This window comes from Colobus angolensis, unplaced genomic scaffold (genome assembly GCF_000951035.1).
Source record: "Colobus angolensis palliatus isolate OR3802 unplaced genomic scaffold, Cang.pa_1.0 Scaffold90, whole genome shotgun sequence".
In the NCBI taxonomy this organism is placed as follows: domain Eukaryota; kingdom Metazoa; phylum Chordata; class Mammalia; order Primates; family Cercopithecidae; genus Colobus; species Colobus angolensis.
In genome coordinates this window covers 2,840,626-2,860,429 of record NW_012122932.1, presented here as the reverse complement: position 1 = coordinate 2,860,429, position 19,804 = coordinate 2,840,626, and the positions used below count along the sequence as shown (strand labels likewise).

General features: G+C 39.7%; 1 protein-coding gene across 2 annotated transcripts in view; it reads left to right on the top strand.

Annotated features, from left to right (window-relative positions):
* The window catches only part of HTR4 (5-hydroxytryptamine (serotonin) receptor 4, G protein-coupled), a 170,210-nt gene that overhangs the window by 90,941 nt on the left and 59,465 nt on the right, over positions 1-19,804 (top strand). For both annotated transcript variants that reach the window (XM_011931519.1, XM_011931518.1), the window contains exons 3-4: positions 14,954-15,079; positions 16,350-16,550. In XM_011931519.1, coding sequence (XP_011786909.1) covers positions 14,954-15,079; positions 16,350-16,550 — 327 coding nt within the window. The remainder of the gene's footprint in view (positions 1-14,953; positions 15,080-16,349; positions 16,551-19,804) is intronic.

Below are 19,804 nucleotides of genomic sequence, written 5' to 3'. Positions count from 1 at the left end.
CTCGCGCTGGGAGTTGGAGACTGGAGCTGTTCCTATTCGGCCATCTTGCTCTGCCCACCCGGGACAGTCTACTTTTTGTATTTTTAACAGAGACGGGGTTTCACCACATTGGCCAGGCTGGTCTTGAACTCCTGACCTTATGATCCTCCTGCCTCGGCCTCCCAAAGTGCTGGGATTACAGGTGTGAGTTACCGCTTTGGACCCAATTTATTAATCTTTATAACAACTTCAGTGCCTAGAACATGCCTAGAAAATAGAATTAAAAGTATTATTAGCCTACAGAGTACATTGTGGGAAAGGCTCCTGATATTCTCTGGAGAAACTTGTTAACCCTTTAGAGGTTTGTATGTGATGTTAACAGCTATAACTTGTAATTCAAAGAGAAGATTGGTGACCCAAATGCACCTGTCTGGGGGAGTGGTTTAGACACAGGATTAACAGAACTATTGAGCTGAATAAAAGGGGAAATCCCATTGTGTTTATCACAACTTTAAACTTCTTTCAAGCAAGGGCTACCTTGTATATCTTTTTACTTGTCTAACATATATTTGTTGTACCAGGCACTGTTGATACCAAAATCAGTAAGTTAGTGTGGTTGGGAGTCACATATCTTTAAATAACAATTAAATATAGGTGATAAAAACTATGATATGCAATTATAGGGTACAATGGAAGCATATATGACAGGGACAATGTTGAGGTCAGGATGGCTTCCCAGACAATAAGATGTTTAAGCTGGGTGCTGAAGGACATGTGACAGCTTGCCAGGTAAAGAATGGGAAGAAAAGGAAGGAGTTTAACAAGTGTTTCTCATCTCACTGAGTGGGAATTCGGGCACTTCATTTAGTGTTGCTTATGGAGCAGTGTCACAAATAAAGCTAGAGAGGTAAGTAGGGACCAGGTTAAACCAGGTCAAGATTTGCTATTTTATCAAAATTGCAATGGGAAGACATTACAAGATTTTGAACAAGAGGGAGAAATTAGCTAGTTTCTTTTGGGGGAAAAACATATCTTGACTTCAGTATTGAGAGTGTTGGGAAAGAGTAATTGCCAAGGCAGAATAACTAATTAAGAAGTAGCTCATTCATTCATTCAGTCAGTCAGTCAGTCATTCTACAGATACATTTGTCCCTTGGTATCCATAGGGGATTGGTCCCAGGACTTCTCTGGGGTACTAGAGTCTAAGGATGCTCAAGTACCTGATATAGAATGGTGTAGTATTTGCATTTAACTTAAGCATATCCTTTCATATACTTTAACAAGGTTACTTAACAACACCTAATGCAATGGTGAATACTATGCAAATAGTTGTTATATGTATTGTTTATATAATAATGACAAGAAAATAGTCTGTACAAGCTTAATACAGGGACTATTTTTTAAAGAATATTTATGATTCACAGTTGGTTGAATCTATGGATGTGGAACTCACAGACACAGAGAACCAACTGTACTTTCACAGCACTACTATGTGCTAGGTACTGTAACAGTACCTAAAAGGTGCTGGAAAATACTTCAGTAAATATAACAGCCCAAGTTCTTGCTTTCAGTGATTTTACATTCAAGTTATTCAAGTGTGTGTGGGAGCATAAAAGGTAACAGCTGTGAAAATCAATAATGTAAGTCAAGAGAATAGAGAGCGAGGGAAGATTCTTTTTTAAATAAGTCCTCTCTGCAGACGTGAATCTGAGCAGACACCTGAATGAAGTGAAAGGTGAGCTTCTCTGGTCACTTGGATAGAGAGATCCAGATGGTGGTAGCATCAGGTGAGAGGTGGATGGTGGAGGTGGATGCACAGTTGGTACCATCGGGGAACAATGTGGAAGTCAGGAAGTCTCCTTAGTGGGAACAGTGCGGGAAAGAGAGTGGTGAGAGTCAAGATGATGGAAGCAGCCAGTGACCAGCTTTGCAAATTCACGTAGGTCATGGTGAAGCCTCTAGGTTTACTCCTAGTGAGATTAACGGCAGTGAGTATGGAAGTGATATGTTTCAATCACAATATTTTTCAAAGCTCATCCTGCCTAGTGGGTGAAGAGTGGATTGTATGTGAGAAATGATGGAAGCAGGGATACCAGTTGAGAGGTCTTTGTAGTCACCAAGTGAAGCATGATGTAGTAGGAACTAGAATGGTTTAACAATGAGTGGCCGGTAAAGGGTTGGGATCAGGAAACATTACGAAGGTAGAGCTAACAGGATTTGCTGATGTATTGGAGGTAGAAGAGACAGAGACTTGGTAAGAATGCCTTCCACATTTTTAACCTGAGCAACTGGAGAAATAGATTTGCTATGTGTTCAGATGGGAAGCAGGTTTGAGGTTAGGGAAATCAAGAGTTCAATTTTGGACACGTTAAATTTAAGCTGTCTAATATACTAAGAATTTGAAGACAAAGACAAAGTAGTCAGTGGGATAGAAGTGGTTGTGATAGGCTAGGTGAAGATGAAAGGAAGCCCTCTCCTAGGGTATTGACAGCAGATTGGAGAGAAGTGAAGGGGTTTAAGAGATCTTCAAAGTAGGTAATGACTTAGGTAAAGGAGAAGAGAAAAATGAACAAGATGCTCAGTTTCTGGCATGGTCAACTGGAAGGGGGTTGCTTTCCACTTAGTGAGAGAATCCAGAGGAATGAATGACTCCCAGTAAATAGGCTCCTTTTAGGCTTTTTTAGGTCTTTGTGTCTTTATGCCATGTTCTTCTTTAGACCAAACATCTCTGGTTACAAAAGAGCAAGGGTCATGAGACTTTTTCATAAAGGGTCGTAAATGGAGTGAAGTGTCTCTGTGGGCCATGCAATTGTTCTCGTAATTACTCAGCTCTACTTTCATAGTGTAAACTCAGCTAGAGGAACTACATAAATGATTGAGTATGGCTGTGTTCCACTAGAACTTTATTTATAAAAACAGACAGCAGGCTGGATTTGGCCCACTGGCCATTGTTTGACTACGCCTGAAACAGCATAAAATTAAGCCGTTTCATCTCTCCCTTGGGCAAAGGATTTTTTGCATTGTCAGAGGCAGAAGTGAGAAGAGAAACCATAGTACTTTGCAACAGCAAACCAAGATCCTGGCAAAATATGGAGAGCTGTATCCATTGGCGATTGGGCCCAGTTACAGAGGCCAGCTGTTGCAAAGGAATGGAGAGCAGGTTACTATCAGAGTACAGGAAAGTTCACTTTTCCTTGAGTGCTTATGCTTAGGGTAAATGATTAATCAAAGCGGAGAGGGCTTATGTGGTCCACATTTTTTCCCTGTGCTGAATTTCTCATAATCACAGGAATAATTTTGAGGAAATGATCAGCCGAATATTGAAAACATGTCATGTGTTTTACCCCAAAGGAAGACATTTCTGTGCCTGGTAAGTGTATTCCTTAACAAGTGTGTGTAAAAAATGTTTTCAACACAAACCAGAGACCCTAGACTGTGCACATATAAAGAAAAAAAAGATCTTGTAAAGAAAAGAAATCTATCTCTGCAACTGTTTGCTCAGTTCCACTTTTGGAAAATGAGTTTTCTTAAAGAGAGACCACCTCTGAGGTCTAATTTACTAGCACTATTATTTGGCCTTTCATTTCCAAGAAGAATGGAATCCTTAGTGGTTAACATGCTGTGCAGCAGTGGGTATCTCCCCAGATGTAGACCTCACCTTGTCTATGTGTCCTGCTTTGGCTTTACATTCAGGCATGGCCTCAGAAAACAGTGCCTTTCATCCTGAAATCCTTTGTATTCCTTACAGCTTTTAACTCCATTGTACTCTATACAGACAGATCCTCTTTGGGCTTTGAAGTTTGTTTCATGCCCAGTATGTGTGATATTTGAGGTTCTTGAAAAGTCTATTAAGATTTTGCCTCCAGAATTTTACTCTGCATGTTTGCAGTTCAAAACTATCTAACCTTCACCAGCTGTGCACCAACCACCTCCCTACCCTGCTGTCCTTGTCTGTAGGGTTTTCAAAAAAAATCAAACAGAATTATTTTAGAATTACATAAAAACTCCATTATACATAATTTCCATCCTATAAGATTTATTCCTTTTTTCTCCTAACATTTTCTATAGCCAGCACATTTAACAACACATATTAAGCTGTCATCATCAGTATTTTGAGTCTTAAGTTTCTACACAAAAAGCAAAACTTTAGCATTTTTTTTAAAGGAAATATATTCACTTCTAAGTGAGCATGTTTAAAATTCAGCAGGAGAAATACTGGACTTGCAATAAAAATGTGTGGGTTTAAATCCCAGCTTCACCACTTAATAGTTACAAAACATTGTGTCTCTTAACCATGCTGAGCTCCAACCTCTTCTGAAAAAGGGACATTATGATATTACATCACATGATAATGATAATTGTGAAGATTGAATTAGCCAACATGAAAAATCTTCCAGGTGCATTGTTTGCCATATGGTAGGTGCTCAGTATATCAGTGTCAAAATCAACTCACTTCCAAGGAAGACATTTCAAAGTGCGAAGCAGAAGAAAATAATTTGCAAAGGTAGAATGGAGGTTAAGATTAAGGGCATCCCTTGTAAGGTTCTAGGTCAGTGGTCCTCAAAGTGTGGTCCTGAGACCAGCATCGACGTCAGCATTACCTGGGAACTTACTAAAAATGCAAAATTTTGGTCTTCACCACAGATGCATTAAATTAGAAAGTGTGGGTGGGTTCAGCAGTCTGTGTTTAACCAAGCCCTCCAGATGATCCTAGTGTTTGCTGGTGATTTTGAAGCACCACTGCTCTGATGCTTCATATTATGGAACAAGGCTATGCAAACTATCTTATTTAATCCTCATTTAAAAAAAAAAAAAAAGCATTCTGTTAAAAAAAAAACAAAGAAAAGAAAAAACGTTAACTGGGAGACCTGAGAACTTAGTGCAAGAACCCAAAGTAATGTAAGCCAAATCATAAGAAATATTTTCTCCCTCAGAAAGGATTTCTATTTAATGCAAAAATACAAGATTTCAAATAAGTGTAACATCTAGAACACATTTAGAATATGGAAATAAATGAAGACCACACAGATGAGAACAAACAGAAGCAATTTATTCAGAGCGTGATAAAGCAAGAGGATCCGCCACCATCCTTGGATTTTAGCAAAGTCTCAAAGACAGGCAGGGGAGTAAAAATGCTTTGTAAGTGGGGAAAAGAAGGCTTGTGATATCTTCTGATTGGAGGTTGTTGGCACAATGAAGCAGGAGGTGCACTAACAAGCAGTGAGGCTCTTATGTAATTGCTTTGGGGAGCAGCATATTTGGTGTTCTGTTGTTAGTTTTGAGTTGGAAGCAGGTAAGAGGGTTAAAAAAGGGGGAAGCTAGCTCGCAGTCGTTGAGCAAGTCCTGATCATTCTGGGCTGGCTGCCAGAGATTGTCCATTGGAGTTTTATTGTTACACATGGTCTGGCCATTGTCCATTTGTATGTTTAGTCTCTCAAGAAACCTGGGGGGAAAGAGTGCATATATTTAAAGGAAATGATATATACTTTAAAACAATTACATAGTATTGCTCAGGTTATTTGTTATAAGGAAAAACAACATATTCACAGATTCTGTTATTTCTATTTTAAATAAAGAAGTATTTGAAAAATTAATTTACATAAGTCGTATTAGCAATGCAATTATTATCTGAGTTTATCTCTCCTATAGGTTAAACTCAGATTTTGTTCATGGCCAATAATAAAGGTAATGAAGAAGGCACACACATATAATTACAGATGGTCCCCAACATGATGGTTTAACTTAAGAATTTTTTGCTTTACCATGGTTTAAAAGCAATATGCATTCAGTGGAAACTGTACTTCCAATATTGAATTTTGATCTTTTCCCAGGAGAGCAATATGCTGTATGATACCATCTTACCATGCAAGGCAGCAGCAGTGAGCTACAACTCTCAATCAGTCAGGTGATCATGAAGGTAAACAACCTATACTCTACAGAGTAATCTGCTGCCAGATGACTGTGCCCAGCTCTAGGCCCATGTAAGCTTTCTGAGCACATTTAAGGTAGGCTAGGCTGTCACAATGTTCTGTAGGTTAGGCGCATTAAATGCATTTTCCATTTACAACGTGTTCAACTTACAATGGGTTTACTGGGAGGTAACCCCATCATAAGTCTAGGAACATCTGTACTTGTAATAAATCATGTACACTGTCAAAACAAAAATTGCATTGGATTAAGTTAAACAGGTAAAGATGACGTTTTTCTTTTCCAAGGCTATGGCAATAGGGAGAGAGACCAGAATGCAATCTGACTTCAACTTCACTACAACAAAGGGTAGGAGAGTTTTTAAGAAATGGAGTGGGAGGGAGGGATTACCTAATATGCTACCTAATTAGCCTTACCCAAAGGATAAGTAAACTTTCTCATATCTTCATGACAAGAGATAGTTTTACAACTTGGAACAAAGTGTCCACCTAAATTAGGCTGTTACCCTCCCACACCGACTGAGAGATAAGAGCACTATATTTATTGATGATTTCCTTTCAAAGGGATGGCTCCCAGGTTCTTGAGAATGACAGTCCTAGTAAAACTGTGAGTATCTTTCATTTACATCTCAAAGTGTTAGAGAAAGAATTTGCAATTACAAATTTTCTAAAGTAAATTCTCTAAGAAAAGGGAGTTCAGAGCCTGGAGTCAGGAAGAAGGCTGTCTAAAGTTTAGTCAGGCTGAGTGGAACGTTAAGGCTCTCTTCGTTAATATTCAATCTTTTATCAGTATAGAAACCACTGGGGACCTTACACTTAAGGTTAATAAAATTCTCACCAGAAAAAAATAATTCAATTTTAGGCAGGCTCTCTTGTAAGTCAGAATGCCCTTGTACTCTTCTCCTAACTGTTGATTGGTAAGAAAATGAAACATTATTTTCTCTAATTCAAATGTAATTCCTTTGCAAAAGACTGTGCAAGCCTGGGCAGAAAGGGTGAAAAAAATACTTGGATAAGGAGTAATGGGATCTTTTGTGGATGTGTTGTGTATATTTTCAAGAATGTTTCTTGTGTACATGACACTCCTAACAGGTGGGAGAGGAGGTACTTACTGCAGAGATCATTGGTGCAATGGTGGAGCCCTCTGGTCTAACAATTTTATTGCAAAGTTTGATACATACAAAGACAAAGAGAAAAAGTACTCTAGTTTCCATTATATATTATATGTATATTATACATACATATATTCACTTGAAATGTTCCTCTTGGTTTCCAAAATACCACTCTCATCTGATGTCCCCAAAACATCCTGGATAGTCTTTCAGTCTCCTCTGCTGGTTCTACCTTCTCTACTGTACATCTCAGTATTGCCGTTCATCAATACCCTTGCTGTCTTCTTGGGTGATCACATCCTTCCTCAGTTCTCTAAATCCCGTAGAAATGCTGGCAATTCCAAGTGTGTATCTCCTGTCCAGCCATCCCTTCTGAGCTCCAGACAAACACACATCCAATGGCCTACTTGACGTCTTCACTTGAATGTCTTATAGGTATCTCACACTTAACGTGTTTCACCCATCTCATTAAATTGTACCCACATTTATTCAGATATGCAATTCTAAAATATGGCTTTTATTTGTGCTTCTTTCCACTCACTCGTGGAATCTGTTTTTCTTATCTATCTCTTTTCTCCCCAAATAAACCTTTATTCCACCCACTTCTCTCCATCTCCCCAGCTACCATGCTATGTTTAACTACCATCTCCTTTTACCTGGACTCCTGCAGAAACCCTTGGCATATTATCACCCCCCATGTCATTACTCTGCTTGTATCCCTTCTGTGTCTTCTCACTGATCTTCCAATAGAACATAAACTTCTCCCCAGAGCACAAAAAAGCCCTCAGGGTCTGGCTTTCTGAGCTCATCTCAGATGCTTAATCCCTTGCTCATTTCCCCTGTGATAGTGAACATGAAAAGTCTTTTCTGTCTCAGGGCTTTTGCAGTTGCTCTTCCCTTTGAATGCGATGCACTTATCCTGGTTCCTCTCACGTCCAAATTCTCTGCATACATCAGAACTCAGTTGAATGTCACCTCCAGTGTTCCCCAATCACCTAACATTTCCTTCTAAGCCAGCGTGTTTTCTATCATAATGTCATGTTTACGCCTTTTATACTTTGCTGCTCCACCTGTGACTCAGGAACCAGCAGCATCAGCAATGCCTAGGGTCTGTGAGAATTGCAGAATCCCAGATCCTGCCTCAGACCTAAAAACAAATCAGAATCTGTGTTTTATCAAGATCCTTAGTGGATTAATATAAACATTAACATTTGGGAAATGAAACTCAGAAGAACTGACCACAAACTGGATTTATTTCTTTAATTGTGCATTTGCTTATGTCTGTTTCCATCCATACTGCGAACCCCATGAGGTCAGGAACTCTGTCCATTTTCTTTACTATTGAATCTAGTACTCAGCTCAGTGCTTGGTATATAGTTGGCACTCAATTCATATTTGATGAATGATAAATTTAATCTAACTTTCTCAATTGATCCATGAAGAAACTGAGGCTCAGAAAAGTCAAGTGAATTTGTTGAAGTCATACAGCTGTTTATGAACAAAACCAGTTCAAAAAAACCCACAAAAAATAACAACAAAGGCCGGGCACGGTGGCTCATGACTGTAATCCCAGCACTTTGGGAGGCTGAGATGGGTGGATCACCTGAGGTCTGGAGTTCAAGACCAGCCTGACCCACGTGGCAAAACCCTGTCTCAACTAAAAATACAAAAATTATCCGAGGGTGGTGGCGGATGCCTGTAATCCCAGCTACTTGGGAGGCTGAGGCAGGAGAATCACTTGAACCCAGCAGGTGGAGGTTGCAGTGAGCTGAGATCATGCCACTGTACTCTAGCTTGGGGGACAGGGCAAGGCTCTGTCTCAAAAATAAATAAATAAGGCCGGGTGCAGTGGCTCATGCCTGAATCCCAGCACTTTGGGAGGCCGAGGCAGGCAGATCACGAGGTCAGGAGATCGAGAACATCCTGGCAAACATGGTGAAATCAGTCTATACTAAAAAATTACAAAAAAAAAAAAAATTAGCTGGGCTTGGGGGCGGGTGCCTGTAGTCCCAACTACTCAGGAGGCTGAGGCAGGAGAATGGCATGAATCCAAGAGGTGGAGCTTGCAGTGAGCCTAGATTGTGCCACTGCAGTCCAGCCTGGGCGACAGAGCAAAACTCTATCTCAAAAAAAAAAAAAAAAAAAACACAAAACAAAAAACAACAACAAAATAAATAAATAAATAAATAACAATAAAAAATGTTCTTGACTCTCCAGAAAGTATAAGAGAGAGTGTGTGTGTGTGTGTGTGTGTGACAAAGTATAACCTAAGATTTCCTTTGCTATTTGCTCTATCATTATTAATAACAATAATCACTTATTTATCATACTTTATCATTCACAGTCCATTTTCACATATACTAACGTATGTGGAAATTTACCCAGAATTTGTGTCTTTATATTTTCTTTCATTAAGAGCAAAGAAAATGGCAAACACAGTCCACAAGTTTGTGGAGTTTATTAATGGATCAAAAGATCGCGGAGAAAGCAAAAAAGAAGAGAAAGTAAAATTTCTCATAAGAATAGCTGTCGATGAACCAATTTAGTGGAGTGGACAGCTCTTCAGCCAGATGAAAGCTATCCAGTTGTGGTTGACAGGATTGCTTGAGGGTGTCAGAGGCAACCCAAGGACCTAACATGAATTTTGCAGAAGTGGTTTGGAATTTATTTTAATTGTCATTACTGGACTTACTTTTAGTTCAATGGACAGTTCTGCCTAATTAAAAAAGCTTCTTCTATGCTTAAATTTTGCTCGTCACTCTTAGTTTAAAGTTAAGCTATTTCTAACTCCTAATTGGCATGCCACAAATGAACCATTACTTTGAACTTGGTGCTCTCTAACCCTGACATTCCCGGTTGGTTCAAAATGTACCTTCTCTGGAGCCAGAGATGTTCATCCCAGATGCTCTGAGTCTGTTTTCTTCTTTTACAAGAGGAAAGACAGTACAAGAGAGATTATTCTAATGGTGGTGGTGTTGTTGATGGAGAATTCATATTATAAGGGTATGTTTACATCATAGGCCATAGACAAAAAAGCAACCTAAAATAGCCAGGCCAGCCTGCCCCCAGTACAGGAGCCCTGTACAGTATCTTGATACGTGGTCATCCAGGAATTCTTTTGTTATATAATACTAAAATATAGATAACAAAATTTATCATTAATATATACAATAAGCATTTTAAGAATATAATTTAGTGATATTAAGCCCCAAAAGATAATGAGATCATGTCCTTGGCAGCAACATCAATGGAGCTGGAGGCCATTATCCTAAGAAAACTAACAGAGGAACAGAAAATCAAATTCAGCATGTTCTTACTTACAAGTGGGAGCTAAACATTGAGTACATTACAGACACAAAGAAGGGAACAACAGACACTGCGACCTGCTTGAGAGTGGAAGGTGGGAGGAGGGTGAGGATCAAGAAACTACCTATCAAACAATGCTTATTACATGGGTGATGAAATAATCTGTACACCAAATCCCCCGTATAATAAACCTGCACATGTACCCCTGGATCTAAAATAAAAAGCTAATAAAAGAACATTCATAATGGTGTGCAACCTTTACAACTATCCACTTCCAGAACTTTTTCATCATTCCAAACACTCTATACTTCTTAAATAATACCTCTGCATTCCCCTGTGTTCCCAGTTCCTGATAACTACTTTTCTATTTTCTTTCCCTATGAATTTGCCGAGTCTAGAATGCTCATGTATGTGGAATCACAATACTTCTCCTTTTGTGTGTGGTTTATTTCAGTTATTTATTTGTTTCATTTATTTTTAAGGTTCATCCACGTGGTAGCATGTATCAAAACTTCATTCCTGGCCGGGCGCGGTGGCTCGTGCCTGTAATCCCAGCACTTTGGGAGGCTGAGGCGGGCGGATCACCTGAGGTCGGAAATTCGAGACCAGCCTGACCAACACGGAGAAACCCCGTCTCTACTAAAAATACAAAATTAGCCAGGCATGGTGGCACACTCCTGTAACCCAGGTGCTTGGAAACCTGAGGCAGAAGAATCGCTTGAACCTGGGAGGTAGAGGTCGCGGTGAGCCAAGATCGCGCCATTGCACTCCAGCCTGGGCAGCAAGAGTGAAACTCCATCTCAAAAACAACAACAACAACAAAAAAACTTTATTCTTTTTTAAAGAGAAATAAAATTTTGTAGTATGTATATACCACATTCTATTTATTCACTTATTTATTAATGGAAACTTGGGCTGTGTTCACCTTTGGGCTCTTGTGAATAATGCTGCTATAGACCGTTGGTATACAACTGTCTGTTTGTATCCGCGCTTTCAATTCTTTTGGGTGCACACCTGGGATTGAATTGCGGGATCACATAGGCATTCTATATTTAACCTTTAGAGAAACCATCAAACTTGTTTTTCACAGTGGCTGTAGCATTTTACATTCCCACCAGCAGTGCACAAGTGTTTCCTTTTCCCCACATTCACACCAACACTTGTTATTTTTTGTTTGTTGTTTTATTTTTTATAACTGCCATCCTAATGAGTGCAAATTAGTATCTCATTGCCTTTTGGGTATTCTTAAACACATTCTCTGCCAGGGAGCACCAAACACCACCAGGAAGCTATTGCTGATCATCTTGAATTGTTGGAAGGCTCTTATTAACTAGTACTAAATCTTGCCTCCCTGTCAGTGACTCTAATTCATTACACATCAGAGTCATTTGGGAGCTTTTAAAATTTTCTCTATCCAAGCTGCAATCCAGACCAATTAAATCAGCACCTCTGAGGGTGGATTCCCAGAATCAGCATTTTTTTAAGGCTCCTCAGGTAACTTAAATATGCAGGTAAGCCTGGGAACCACTGCTTAAAGTTCACCCACTCTTCTTAGCCTCCCAACCTGTGATAACCTTATCATTGAGCTTTCTCTGACATCCTTTATTAAATAGCCAGCCTGCAATCCCCCATGGGCCATCCAGTCCTCCTTGCCCTCCTAGATATTTTTTTTTTGCCATGGACTGTTACAGTTGACATGTTACATACTGTCTTGTGCATCTGTTTATTGTCTGTTTTGCTCTCTGTTTTTCTTCCTGCTGTTTCCCTAGGACATGCAACAATGCCTAACACAGATTAGGTGCTCAGAAATTGTTGAATGACTGAATATGTAAATCTACTCTTATTTCAAATGGCAGCCCTCAGATAGCTAAAAGTAGCTTTTGCATTTCATCTCTGGGCCTTCTTTTCTCTAGGTGAAATCTCTATACTTTCAACCAGTCTTCAAAGACATTGAATAATAAATATAACCATTATTAGCACAATATATCTCTCTTTCACTGAATTAGCAAGTAATTGAGCACTTACTATGTAAGGCATCATCTACATATGTAATAGTAATTCGTAGTATTACATGTACATTAATACATACTCTAGACTAGAGATTGTGCCAGACACTGTAAATTGTAGCGAAAAAGATAACCAAAGTCATCTGTGGAATTGGGGCATAGACAACCGTCAATAACATAAGTCTTTTCAGATAACAGTAAATGCTGTAAGGAAAATGAAAAATGTTTGTTGGCTGTGGTACATTACCTGGGGGTTAAATTTAATCTGAGACCTGAATGACAAGAAGTCAGTCACTGAAGAATCATTCTAGGAAGAAGGCACCTCAAATCCGGAGGCCCTGGGGGTGGAGGAGATGAGTTGCAGAGGGGCCGTGAGTCAGAGACTCTGAGAAGGACAGGGAAGAGAACCACCATCACCTCCTTTGTTAGTGCCTAACTCAACTAACATGACGTAAGATCAAATGAGTTTTTGGTGGCCACATTAGCCTATTAAGGTCTTTTTCCTAAGTGTACAGTTTTCCTCATTGAATTAAATCTTCCCTATCTAATATTTGTACTGTTGGCAGTTAGAACTTAAGTGTAGAAGGGTGATTTAGATAAGCATATCTGGAATTTCTTTTCATCTGAACCCCAGCCAAAACAATCTATCAATCTGCCTATAAAAACACTTCTCAGCTGAATGGAGGGACTTTCTCATTCTCCAACCACTACCAGACTGGTTCCTCATTCCTTTTGGCACCTTGTCTTCTGTGCCAGCTTAACAGAAGTTCTGGACAAGGCCAAAGCCAGGACTTTGCAGGCTGCTTCCATTTGGAGAAGGCATGCATCTTAACTTTCAGCCAAAAGAGCTCAGGAAAGACAGAGAATTCTTGATTTTTGGAACCCTGTGTTCTCATTGGTGGCCTCACAGAACAAGCAGCCTCTCCCAGACCAGCCACTAACATGCTCTGACAAGTCAGCTCTTCTTTCTGGGCCCAAGTTTTCCCATATTCAAATGTGGGGTTTGGGTCTAGGACAAACTTGTCCAACCCACAGCCTGTCAGGGCACAGACAGCCCAGGACAGCTTTTAATGCAGCCCAACACAATTTATAAACTTTCTTAACACATTATGAGATTTTTCTGCAATTTTTTTTTTAGCTTATCAGCCATTGTTAGTGTTAGTGTATTTTATGTGTGGCCCAAGACAATTCTTCTTTTTCCAGTGTGGACCGGGAAAGCCAAAAGATTAGACACCCCTGGTCTAGGAGTTTTAAGATTCTTTGAAACTTCATTAAAAAGAACGTTTTATTATACTTTAAAAGTTTTTAAAATCCATATATCTTCTGAATATTAATCTGCAGATATCATGCTTTCATTGAAAAGGCATCTTCATTTTCAAGTTAATAAAAAAAATGCTGAGTTTACATGGGGAAGGCAGTATTGGTAGACTAAATCAGATGCTGAAATTGACAAGAACACAAATTTGAACTGGGAAAACAATGACATATTGTGGGCACTAAAAGAAATGATCAGGGTGGTGAAAGGAGCCACTGAGCTTATTTATTGGCTACTATCTTTCCAACAGACTTCACAGAATCTGAATTCAATTTGTCCAGGTGAACTGATGGAAGAACAACCATCAAACCACAATCTTTTTTCTCTGGGAGAACTTACCTGTAAGCAGAGGCTTCTGCATGGGCTGGAATGGGACACTGTAACAAAATGGCTTTGCATTCAAGTCAAGTAACTGTATGAATGCAAAGTAGCTTGCTCAGTAACAACTGGTTTGAGATGCTACTGAGCAAACAGTGGGTTCCTTGCTGATGTTCATAGAAGCCAATACTATGGCCCTGGCTTTTGAAAAAAAAAAAAAGACTTCATTGTAAGTTGATTGGCAATGAAGCAGGAGGCAAAGCTCAAATCTGTCTCCCTGAGCTGGGGGCTATGGCAGGTTTTATAGGCAGAGGGTAATAAGGTGTGATCTGATTGGATCTTGTGATAAGTTAATGCCAGGAGGTATGATGTGACTGGATTATGCCACAAGGTGATGCTATGGCTCAATATGATTGGATCATGGATCATGCCCAGAGATGTTCACTTCTTTATTTGGTCCCCATGCCTTGGCCCAAGCACTTAGGTTCCATCCTGTGGTTCCATGCTTGGTTCATCTGGGCTTGGTCAGTTTAACTTGCAACCTGGGGGTCCATGGCAACTAAAACACAACTCACCATTTTATACACAAATTTGGACCAGTTTGGGCTACTCCTGCAGTTACAAAGTTACTATCACTCATTCAGTCAGCTTTTGCAATCTAATTGAGTAGGTGCACAAAACAGGAATCAACCACATACGTCTGAATGCTAATTGAACTAAATGCCCTGAAGGAAAGCCACAAGTGCTTGAATGGAAAATAACATGTTAATTCACCTCTCTAAGCCTCATACTCCTCTTACATAGGAGCTAACCAGGAAAAAATGTTAAGTGACAGGTTCAGATTTTGGTGTACATTAAATGCATGATAAATATATGTGTCATCAGCTGATGGTGAAGTTACCTTTCTGAAGGTCAATGATGAAAAGATAAATTTTCTTTCCTGTGTCCCAGAGTTTCATTCAATTATTTGTGCTCGTGTGTGTCTTTCAGTTCCAAGGAGGGTTTCGGGTCAGTGGAGAAGGTTGTGCTGCTCACGTTTCTCTCGGCGGTTATCCTGATGGCCATCTTGGGGAACCTGCTGGTGATGGTGGCTGTGTGCTGGGACAGGCAGCTCAGGTGAGTAGCAGGAGGGAACCTTTTGAGGAAACATGGGAGTTCTGAGCCGTCCCTGGAGAGTTGGGTGTGAACATTTCCATTTTAATTTGTAATTAAGAAAGAAAGCATTGATGGGAACAATATTTTAAAAATAAAAGGAATGATGAAGGGATTGCAATTAATCCTACAACTCTAATACAACCAGTGTAAACACTTCAGTGTATTTCCATCCTGTCATTTTCTTCTTTGTCAAATGTGTTTATAGTTGTGATCACTATATATACAATTGTTGAGAGCACATATAATCCAACCTCCCATTTTATTAATGGTTTAGGGAAGATGTGGCTGGCAAGGGACGGATCTAGAAATTAAACCTGTGTTTTTTGGACTTCTGTGTCATCAGACCCAAACTTGACTGCAATTAGAACCACCTGAAGCACTTTTAAAAACTATCATTGTGGGATATTAGTATGTCTCATGTAGTATTTTGGACATAGTTATATTCAAAAAGTTTTATTTATTGCTAAAATTCAAATCTAATCAGCCATCTTGTATTTTATCTGGTAATCTTTGAGGGGAGAGGTGTTAACTCTCCAGGGTGCCTGAACTAACTGATCTGGAGTGAGACCTCAGCATCAATATTTATCAAAATGCATCAAATGATTCTAGTGTACAGCCTGGGATGAGAGCCTCTGGGCCGTAAAAGGGTGTAATGAAGCAGTTCCTCTCTAAGTAAGACATGCACACGTCTAATGATGATGCAAATAAAGTGTAAAAGCGCAATTCTGACCAGTGTTACACATGTGAGTACACAGTAGCCAGTCTACTAATGTAAAATGGTGGACTGTCTCTACAGTCACAGGGCACACCTTGGGAGAGTTTCCTGAGAATGCCCAACCAAGGACTGATGGGTGGGTGGGATTAACTAGGGAACCCTTGGAAGAGAGAGCATCTGCATTGGCCCTCAAAGGGGACCTGTATGTGCAGGGGAACTCAGATTAGCGCAGGGTGGCCAGAAAGGGGAGGAAAAAAGAGGTTTTGGTATAAGGAAGGTCTGGAGAAGTCAGGAGAGGCTGGACCATTGCTGGGTCTTCTCAGCCATGTTACAGAAGGGGAAACTGAATCTCACGGAATACGCTAAGCATGTGACTTTTTCTTTCCTCTTTACCCCTCCCTTCTTTTCTTCTTTCTTTGTTTCCCTTTTCCCTGTTTTTTCTCTTGGTCTCTTCTCGCTCCCCCTTTTCCCTTCATCCCTCCCCCTGCCTCCTCTCTTACATTTTTTCACTCACAGGAAAATAAAAACAAATTATTTCATTGTATCTCTTGCTTTTGCGGATCTGCTGGTTTCGGTGCTGGTGATGCCCTTTGGTGCCATTGAGCTGGTTCAAGACATCTGGATTTATGGGGAGATGTTTTGTCTTGTTCGGACATCTCTGGACGTCCTGCTCACAACAGCATCGATTTTTCACCTGTGCTGCATTTCCCTGGATAGGTAAGGACAGAACAATGTGCACAGTGGAGCTCCATGTTGGAGACAATGACTTGATGGTTATTGGGCAGTGTCTGCCTTTTCTTATTCTTTAGAAGAAATTAATCTCAGAGAGGTAAATTTGGTAATTCAGTTATACAGTCACTCTCCAGCCTTTGCAGAGGCCCCCTTTTTAGTCAGGCCCTCTCTGGGGCACTGTGGATGTACGAATTAGTAAGACCTAGGACCTGTGTGCAAGGAGTTTGCAATCTAAATAGCAATAGATGTCAGCAATCAAGTTTACTGTAGAGTTCTAAATTTTATACTAATGGCATGAACAAAATTCCGAAGAAGCTGAGCATCACGAATGAGTGCATCTTCCCAGAGGGCAGCAGGGGTGGTTCAGAATGAAAATGCCCTATGTTTGAACATAACCTTTTCTTGAAAATATGTTTCTGTAATAATTTGATATACGTATTTATGTATGTGCATGAATTGTGGAGACTCTTTTCCAGAAAGTTACAGATGATAATAAACTTCCCAATAATTTTATATTTTTCGGACCCAGGTCTAGAATTTCATTCTTGTTGCAGAATAATTTTATTCTCTTTCTTCATATTTGACTTCAAGAGACCTAATAATTTCCATCTTTGCCTCATTTGTCACAGATTTATGTATTTATCACTTGTATCATCACTATTCATTTTCCAATTCCTGCTAATTTACATTTCATCATGAAGGTAGAATGCAATCTAAAGTCAGATGATTACACAAACATATGCTGTTATCAATGCAGTCGTATCTTAGGGGTTAGCCCTCAGAAAAATGTGGGGTGCAAATCACACGTAATCAGAATTACCAGTGACAATGATTTCTTACTGTCTCTTGAGCAGCCCAACAAACCCAGGTTTTCCTCCAGTCTTGGGATAGATCACTTTTTAAAATTTATTTTTATTTATTCTTATTTATTTTTTAAAGAGACAAGTATCACTATGTTACCCAGGTTGCTCTTGAACTACTGTGCTCAAGTTATCCTCAGACTTCAGCCTCCCAAAGTGCTGGGGTTACAGATGTGAGCTATCGTGCCCAGACAATCACTATTTTTCTGAACTGATGACTAGGAAAAGTATTTGACTGAAACTAGAGATTGTGGTATATCTAACATACAGACTTTTAAATACTAACGTCACAGTCTTTCCAGAGAATTAATCACACTGGGGGAGGTACTTAGAGACTGAAACCAGCTGAGGGGACAGCAGGTTCATTTCCTATTTCGTGGGACATATGTGCATTGATTGGAATGGCAGGCATAATGGCCTGCTCTATTTAAATTGCTTTCTCTTTTGCTCTGTCAAGAACATATAGTTGGATATGCTTAAGTTAAATGCATGTATAATGAGACTCCACTCTATAGCTAGAGATAATGACTCTGGTAAAATTGAACTGATGGCAAGCAACCAGACCCATGGCATGTAATAGTTAGAAATTTGTGTTTATTAGCTTGTTTACAACAATCTGACTTCAGGACATGAAAGACTTTTAAAGACAGTCAGGATACACTGTATGAAAGTTCTTATTATAGGAAATACAATGTAAGGAAGTAGAACATCTATGGAAATCCTGCTGGGTAACCTGCACATGATCATTGTTAAAAATGAGTAGTGAGACTCAAAGTACTACAGGAATTTGGAGAAGGCCAGGCAGGGGAGATGGGGGCAACTGAGGTAATCTCAAGGCCTGGGTAAAAGTAAGAGTAAGAAAAAGAGCCAGTCAGCCAGGAAAAAAAAATGGGAGAAAGTGTAGAATCTACTGTCCGATGTGGAGAGTTTGCTTTGTGCAGCCTTGAGAGAAGATCTAGAGGTTTCCTAGAAAGGTTTGGCTTCAGATTTATGCTTACATACTTTCCAAATCAGGAAAATTTTCCTGAGTAGGTATGAGTTATCATGAAACAGGATGAATTGGTCATTAAGAATCATCTGCTTTAGAATTGAAGAGATTTGAGTTCAAATCCCAGCTTTTAAAATGTTTAGTTCTGAAAATGGCAATAAGTGATTAAGCCTTTCTGAGTGTAAGCCTTTCTTGTCTCTAAAACTTGGGGAGGTAGCACCTATTTTGTATGACTGCAGTTAGGTATAAATTGAATAATCCATTTAAGACATCACTTTGGCCCAGCTTGTCATGGTACTCCATGTTAGTGGATATTGTTGTTAATGTCAGTTTCTTGTAACTAGCTGTACAACTCATGATCTTTCTCATCAAACTTGCACCTCCTCAGTGAATAGCTGCTCCAACAGCTGCATCATCTAGAAACCAGGTGGTTATTCTAAGAGCAGTCTTTCCTCATCTCCTACATTTAAATAATGAGAAGTCCTGCTCATTTTCTTTCCTAAAGAGATCCTAGTCTATATCTCTCTATCATTTGTCCAAAGTAATATCATTTCTTGAATAAACCACTCAACACTTTCCTAATTATTCCCTCCAAATATGTTTTATTCCCTCCCCATCTACTTGTCACTCACAAGATCAAATAGTCATCTTTTTAAAATGCCGCTCTGATACTGTTGCTCCTTTGCTTAAAACCCTTCAGTGGCTATTCATTGTACTGAAGATCAAGACCAGACTCATACAGGGTTTTTCATCCTCTGTTTGCTGTCCATGTCCCCAGCTTCCCTTGACCCTCTTCCTAACCTCACCCCCAGGGTCAAGTCACCTTGGCCTTCTTTCTAGTTCTCCAGGCCTCTCTGCTCAGTCACCTGAGGCCTTGGTTTTTCCCTCTGCCTGGAAAGCTCCTCTGCCCCTCCTCTCCTGCATGTCTTTCAGATTTTAGCTAAATCTTCTCTTCTTTGCAGAAGTCTTCACTGACTCCATCAAAACCATTTTTCTCCTTTGTAGAACTCAGTGTAATTATAGTTAAAATCAAGTCTATACTTTCTTCTTAAATGTCTTTGTATTCCAATGGGAGGAAGCTCAAGGCAACGAACTTTGAGCAAGGTCCTTGCCCTCAAAGAACTTGCATTGTTATGCGGAGGTTGACAATTAGCCAGTCATTGCATAAATACTTATTTAGGTATTTGGCAAACAGGACTGAACAAATGGAGTGGTCAGCACATGCTCTTTGTGAAAGTCATGCCAATAATTCCATTTCTTTCTCTGACGGTGGATGTCAACAACTCCAATACCGTAAGTAAGATATTAGATGGGGTTTCTTTTGTTTCATTTTCCTTGGGAAGCTTGGGGATCTTGCCTGCAGCTTGTCTCCAGCTTTCCCTGTCCCAAGA